The 7,114-nt window shown below is 44.9% G+C and overlaps 1 protein-coding gene across 2 annotated transcripts in view; it reads right to left on the bottom strand.

Annotated features, from left to right (window-relative positions):
- The window catches only part of ELAC2 (elaC ribonuclease Z 2), a 14,095-nt gene extending 7,040 nt beyond the window's left edge, over window positions 1-7,055 (bottom strand). The window contains exons 1-13 of one of the 2 annotated variants that reach the window (XM_085306857.1): window positions 6,971-7,055; window positions 6,808-6,878; window positions 6,033-6,097; window positions 5,280-5,337; window positions 4,702-4,770; window positions 4,050-4,205; window positions 3,502-3,560; window positions 2,822-2,880; window positions 2,664-2,736; window positions 1,470-1,582; window positions 703-801; window positions 360-498; window positions 196-281 (exon numbers count right to left, since the gene is read on the bottom strand). In XM_085306857.1, coding sequence (XP_085162983.1) covers window positions 196-281; window positions 360-498; window positions 703-801; window positions 1,470-1,582; window positions 2,664-2,736; window positions 2,822-2,880; window positions 3,502-3,560; window positions 4,050-4,205; window positions 4,702-4,770; window positions 5,280-5,337; window positions 6,033-6,097; window positions 6,808-6,878; window positions 6,971-6,984 — 1,061 coding nt within the window. In that variant the 5' untranslated portion in view covers window positions 6,985-7,055. The remainder of the gene's footprint in view (window positions 1-195; window positions 282-359; window positions 499-702; window positions 802-1,469; window positions 1,583-2,663; window positions 2,737-2,821; window positions 2,881-3,501; window positions 3,561-4,049; window positions 4,206-4,701; window positions 4,771-5,279; window positions 5,338-6,032; window positions 6,098-6,807; window positions 6,879-6,970) is intronic. The other variant, XM_085306858.1, reaches the window with a different exon arrangement.
- Window positions 7,056-7,114: the final 59 nt, after the last annotated feature.

Here is a 7,114-nt window from a genome sequence, read left to right as displayed (position 1 = left end):
AGATGCAAAGATCCTTTAAAGCACACAGTTGATAGCATAGGGATTGCTCCAGCACAGCCTAGGATAAGAATACAAAAAGAATATCTATCCATGGACCTCCTTCAGCTCGGGAAAGCTCTGTCTTATATTAGCACATGTGAAAAACTGCTTCAAGCCAGCTCTCAAAGCTGGGAAGCCAAAAAGATCCCCACTGACCTCTGCCACTCCTGTTGTGGCCTGAAGTGGTATTTCAGGAGGCACTCTCCTCGGACAATGGGCACTCTACAAGCAGCCTCTTCTTCCTACAGAGGAAGAAATGAAGTAGTACAGATTCTTCACTCACGAGTGTGAGGTACACAGGCAAGCAGGGCCACCTCTACCTTGCTCTGGTAGCTAGTGAGCAGAGGAAAGATCTCTGGATGGATAAGGTTCAGTTGAGTTTGGATCTTGTAGCTACGTGGGTTATGCACTGCAGCAGAGTTTTCATTGAGCACCAAGTGCTGAGTTCCACGTCCAAATCTTGGAGAGGAAGATAAGAAGTTTAACAGCTTCAGTCCCACATTAGGGTCAGGCACACATGCACACCCAAGACCACAGCTAACCTCTGAGCCAGATCCTTGCTACCCCAAAACAGCTACTCCTATCCTGGGAAAAACTTTCGCATTGTAAGAACAATCTGCTGCTCAGCAATGCCATAAAACYCAGCATTAGAAGACCACACACCTTTCCAGCCACTGCTGGTAGCGGCTGTCCCGAAGCACTGACTCTGGAGTCATGTGAATAACTAAGGCCACCTGGTTCTCAGGAAGCCCTTCTTGGTACCTAGAAAGCATTCAAATACAGTGAGAAACACATGAGCTTTGGTCCTTTATTACTCTGGCATCTCCTTGCTGGTATTCGGGTTTCAGGGTGGGAGAGACCCACCCCTGCTAGAAGCAGGCAGGGCTTAAAACACAAGTCTTAAGACCATAGTGCAGAAATTCCAGGTTCCACCTCACAGTAGACCTTGAGTTATATGGGGCTCAAGCCAGTTATTTGCTGCCACCTTCACTCCCCCACTTGGGGCAGTTCCTCTCCTCCAAGAGCACCATCATCTTCAGAGCCTTTCAGAAGCCTAATGTATCTATGTACAATCCCTACAGAGACATTGCATGCAATCTAGGCATCTAGGTTCACCACACAAGGGTGCAGCAGTCCCTCTAATGCTCCTTGGCAATACAGCATAGAGCACATTCTTTTCCCTGAAGGCTCCTAGGAAGACAAGGCCATCACAGTTAYAGACCGTCACAGGTCCTGCATAGCCCTGCCTTTCCTAAAAGGCTCCCAAATGCACCACCAGTCCTTTCTTGCATCTCCAGCTACTTAATAGTGCCACATAGCTCAAACTTCAGCCATGGAAACTGACATCTAGTATAGCACAAGAACTTCTTCTCAGTGAAGTTTGGCATGGATGTCTTCACCCCAACCTTCCCAATCATCCAGCCCTCTACCTTCGGAAGGTATCATTTTCACAGACAGCATCCACAAAGCCCTTGTGGGGACACTCCAGTACAATGAACACTGGGCCAGGATCAGTAGGGGTACACAGTTCTTCAGGCAAGAGCTGCAGGAAGATAAACAAAGGTCACCCCAGAGTCTAGCCACATACACAGCTCCTCTTGCACCTTTACATCAGACTCTCTTAATAGCTGTTCTACCAGTAAATCCCCAGCAGGCTTCTGGGACTTACAGAACCAGCTCAGAGCAAGCTCACTAGATGCTCAGCAAACCCAGTCAGTGCAGTTCTTGTTCCCATTCTGCCCTCCCATTACAGAAATTTGCATTTTGCTACATCACTAGTGCAAGCAAATCCCAAACCTGGTAGGTTTTAAAACAAGCAACAAAGCAACAGATTGCCGCCAGGAAAGGAATTCAAGCAGCTTCTAGGTCCCTGCAGTAGACTCAGACACCAGTAACAGCTTGCTTGAAAAGAGCAGCTCTGTGAAATCTTTATGGCACAAAGATACATCAGTCCTGCTCCTCAGGTCACTTACATGTCAACTGGGAATGGCCAGAGCTGGCTATGCCTCTAGCATCACTCTAGAACTTGAGATTAAGGTTTGTTTGTCCTTCACACAGGAACCATTTAACTTCCTCACGGCGTAAAAAGTGCAAACAGAGTGAGGAGCTAATGATGGCTACAAAAGCAACCAGACTTCAGGTCTAAAACACGCAAGGATTAACCGTAATAATTCCCTCCTAAATCTGAATTAGGTTTGGGGGCTCGGGAAGAGGAGATGAGGAAGCATAGACAAATTGCAGATGTACGCCACCATTATTAGCTCATTTCAGAGTGTGCTTCCCTAATCATACTCTGCAATAGTCTCAGAGAGACAGACAGGAGACACCTCATGCGGGACACTTTCAGTAACAGTTTGAGCCTAAAACAGGGATCAGTCACCAAGCAAAGGATCAACTCAAGAGCCCCAGAACAGCAAAACCCTGTCAATGCACTCTAGCAAGGATGAGAAGAAATAAGCAGATACTTATCCTACCCTACTCCCACAAGCACAGAGGCACATTTATAAGCATCCCAACGCCCCTTTTAYCCACAGCATTCTGCATGAGATTGTCTCTACCCTCCCACCCTCCTTGGGCCCACAAGATGATGCAAACCCACAACAGAAGACACAGATGAATCTTACCTCTCTGCCTTCAAAAGTGACGCTCTCTCCATTTTTGAGAGCTGTGATTATGGGAAGAATGGCTGGAGTTCCCCTGAAAGCAAGGCCATTTAAATGTTTAGCATAACAATAATATGATTGGAGCTGCCTCATTCCCCAGACTGGGCTCTTATACTTACACTGGTAGGCCTAGCTCCTGTGCTTTAGCTGCTAAGAATTTTCCTTTCTTTGGGTGAATCTGAAATAAATAAGTAAATAATCAACCAAATATAGAGCCTTAAACATGGCCAGGAAATCCACTTCCATATACTGCCATATACATGCACTTCCATATACATAAGCTCAGGGCATTTTTTTTCCTTTACCCTCAGTATCTGATGTTGTGTACACAAAGTCATCCCCACTGTTTAAGTTATCTGACCTGGAGAATCTAGGGCTTTGGACATACCCACAATCTGCAGAGGGTAAATAGTAAACCTTCAACAAGTCGTCATCTTTTAGACAAGGAGGGCAGAGCAGTTTTGTACTATCCATTCAACAGCCACTAGTCTACTCCCCAAAAGTTTTTACCAGTCCTTTTGGTTTCTAGAACCATGCTGCTCCCTCTCACGTCTTTTTTTTTAAGCAAGTAAGCAGCAAGCAAGAATGGAACCCGTCTAATCTTAACAGGCTAGTTCATAAAGAACATTTACTAAAACTGTCTTTAATTTTTATAGGTTCCTACCCATTCCAGCTTCTCTGACCTTTACAAGGAAGAATCATAGAACTATATAAAGTCCTGGTTGAAAAACGTCACCTCCAATTAAACCTATTCGGCAAGACAAAATAGTGATCTAGAGACCACTGTGGCCAGTCTTACCTTACAAAGGAAAGCCATCACCAGATCAGGATGCCTGCCACTACACTTCTCTGTATCACCTGTAGAAGAAAGCAAGATTAGTCAGGATCATCACTTATTCACTACTCACTTTCCTGAAAGCCAAAGTGCTTCAACATTTGCTAAAGCATTTACAGAAACCACAGCACCCTATTATCCAGCCAACTCAGAGCCCAGCAGCAAAGTGTTCCAAGCATCTAAGGCTAGAGAACTCACAGTTTCAGCTATAATAAACCAAAATAAAGCCCAAAACTGAAAAATAATTAATCTCAACATCTACCTGCAAATAAACTTCAAAAAAGCTACAGAGCCTAACGGTACACCAAGCAGAAATCACATCCCATTTCTAGGCTGTATTAGTTCTGCATCAGCTTCTAAACTACCAGAGCCCATTCTGCCCCATATAAATCCTTCAGCTGAGGACATCTACACATCCCACTTTTACAGAGTAACAGCCTGAAGCACAAATGCACATGCTCCAGTTTGCTTTTATTTCAATTATAATTAAAAAGAGTATTCAGTTTTTTCACCTGCTTTTCTTGGGGTTTCTTTTTCCTTGCCCCCCTCCAGGCCTTGCTGCACAGGTTTTGGGGATCCAGGACCTGGATCATCTTTTGGGCTATTTCCACCTTGGGCTGACRCTCCAGGACTCAGAGGCAACATTCTTTCAGCATCTACCAGCTTTCCTGTCCCAAATCCAAGAAATCAAGACAAATTCACTCACACAAAGACAAGAGAAGCACTAGCAGCAACCCTTCTTCCACATCAGTCATGTTTAAATGGCCCTAGAATAAAGAACTCTCCCCCTCAATCCAACTTGCTCATGCACATTCTAGCCACTACTTGTTCAAGTTCTTCAGACGCTCTCCAACAGCTAGACTCCGTTAAGCCTATACCTGTGCCCTAAATTTTGCAGCTTTCAGTTGTAAGAAAACTCAAGTGGTTAAAAAAAGCTCCATTGCACATGTTATTCTACATACTCTCACCAAAGGGAACAAACTAAGCCCCTGACTCAGCATATCTTGTTTGTGTGAAAGAGACCCATCTCCTGAGAGCAAATATGCAAATTCACAAACCTCTCCTTACTTAAGACTTCCAAATAGAAGTCACTCCTATAACCACCTTAAAGCATGATTACTAAACATGTGCTTTTCCTCTCTGACTCCAACTTCATACACTCACCTATAAGAGGTATTTGGTAGACTGTCATTGTCTCATCCTTATACTCCGGCTCTGTGTGCAACTGTACAGCTTGAAAGAGATAAAAATAGGCATTAACAAGTTAATAAGAGATTCAAACTCCAGAAGAATTCAAGAAATCAGAAAAAGACATTTTTCCTCCCCCAGAGAAAAACTGCTAAAGACCCCCACCTCACTGCCAAGATTAATGAATAACTGATGCTCTTAAGAGTCCACCATCCATAAATCATCATCCACAAAACCACAGTACAGAGATTCATTGGCAGTCCCTAGAGGCATACTGCCTTGATAATGCTTTCAAGATTAGTTCTGGTCAGGTAGACTGGTAGCTGCCTACCAGAAATAGTGCTGGAAACACTCTTTCCTTTTAAGTAGTTCTTGTGATGGATTTGAACATCAAATGGGATCAAAACACAACTGCTCAAAACTTTCCTCAAAAGGATCTAAATCAGARTCATGCTTTCTGAAATTATTCCAGCTCAACAGAATTTTGGCCACAGTTGAAATCAAAAGAATTTGTTACAAGTTCATATTCAGTTACGAATTACTGATGTACATACCTAAGTCCATTCTCTTTAAAGGTCCAGGAAAGAGTCGAATGGCTTTCAAGTAGCTTTGCTGGAAAAGAGACAGTGTTTTGGGAAGCCACAGCTGAAGCAGTATAAAATGCCAGTACCACTTTCAAAGGTAAAGTTACGGTTTTCTTCCAGTAAAGTATGACTAAAGATTCAACTCTTAGTCAAGAAAAACTCGGACACTATGTAGCCAGCCAGAAGGCACTGKGCTACTGTCTCACCTACAGCACACATTATCCATTTAGAAAGAGAATGGAAAATTTAAGGTGAAGATTCCCCCCAACAAGCCCTCCCTTTTCCTTCAGCATAAATACCCAGCAGATTCTGCAATGAAATAAAACAATTCTGAGGACTGGAAATTCTTCACCTAGACACAACTTTAGGCTGGCAAGCACTGCCTTGACCAGAAGATTAGAGATATCAAGTTTCTATTAAAAGAATATGTGAAGAGGGAAAGCAGATACAAGAACAAAGGATGTCCTTTCTTCTGAAAGATGATTTACTAGGAATTTAGCTGTCAAGACACTTTCAAGGAGCAGATGCTACTCTGYGTATAACCAAATAGACTTGCTTTGTAAAACCAGCCTTTCAGGCAAAACCAAACAGGCCAGCATTAACTCAGACTAGCACCTTATACCTGTAAGATGATTCACTGTCTTGACGCTAGTTTCCCAAAAGCAAGGCAAGCTTTAACATTTGAAAGGTTCCCTTCTGCTTCTGCAAGTTTCCACTACTTACCAGCTTTGGTGGCCCTAAGAAAACACATCTTTGAAGTCCAATGGCCTTTAATGTGAGAATCATGCCTAAAACAAAKCAGAGAGACAAGCTTTATCACAGCCCCACAGTCCTTCGGTGGATCACGTGAGAAAGATCCCTCTCACTGCCAAGGAGTGCCTGGCCTCTCAGCAAATATCAGACCTGAACTTAGGTCTAAATTCAAATTTGTCTTGCCTTTCTGAGAGTTTCAACAAGTCATTTATCTCCACGTATGTTCATAGTCAGAAGTGACAACAAGTTACCCAAACTCCTTCCCATTTCTTTTCTTGGAAACTTTCAGAATTTCTGTCTGACCTAATCTCGTCCTTCTTTGTGCACAGCGGTCAAATCAGAAACCTCTGGAAGTCCCTTCCCATTGAATTATTCTGACTCACAAAAGGTTCCAAACTGGCAAAGTAGGAATCACAATGCTTCTACTCCAGCACATTTTGGGAAGACAAAGCCATGTGCACTGGTGAGGCAAGGCCTCTTCCACCATGTGGCAGCATGCACTGATGCAGGGAGCATACTACAGCTGAGAGCACAGCAGCGCCTCACATGCTACCACATTGCTCTGACAAAGCTTTTCCTCCCTCCATCTCTACATAAAACACCTCAAGTACTACCCTAGAGACATCTGGCAAAGCAGCCACTTCTGACCTAGACACAACTGCTGCCTGTAGCAAGCTCCAGCTACGGGAATCCAACCCAGGAGCCAGGCTGGCACTGGGGTCCCTCACCAGCCAGCCCCACTCACCTGGCAGCCCACCAACGTTGGCCCAGGCCACCCTGCTCAGGAAGATGCTGTCCAGGTGGGAGATCTTCAGCCTGAGGAGAAAGTACGGGGGTGTAAGCTGGGACGGAGACAGACACAGAGAGGAGGCGGCAGCGCGTGGCYGCTCCCGGCATCCTGCACTTACTTGTGCTCCTGCATGGCCCGCTGCACACCCTCGCCGCAGTTGAAGAGGTACCTGAGGGAAACGGAGAGTCAGGCTCGGGGCGGGCCCAGGCCATGCCGGCCGCGGTGCGCAGCGCGTGGCTGCTCCCGGCATCCTGCACTTACT

The sequence above is a fragment of the Rhea americana genome, unplaced genomic scaffold, assembly GCF_003343005.1.
Source record: "Rhea americana isolate MKP2758 unplaced genomic scaffold, rheAme1 scaffold_249, whole genome shotgun sequence".
In the NCBI taxonomy this organism is placed as follows: Eukaryota; Metazoa; Chordata; class Aves; order Rheiformes; family Rheidae; genus Rhea; species Rhea americana.
Note: the sequence above shows the minus strand (reverse complement) of the source record. Positions and strands in the feature narration are given on the sequence as shown.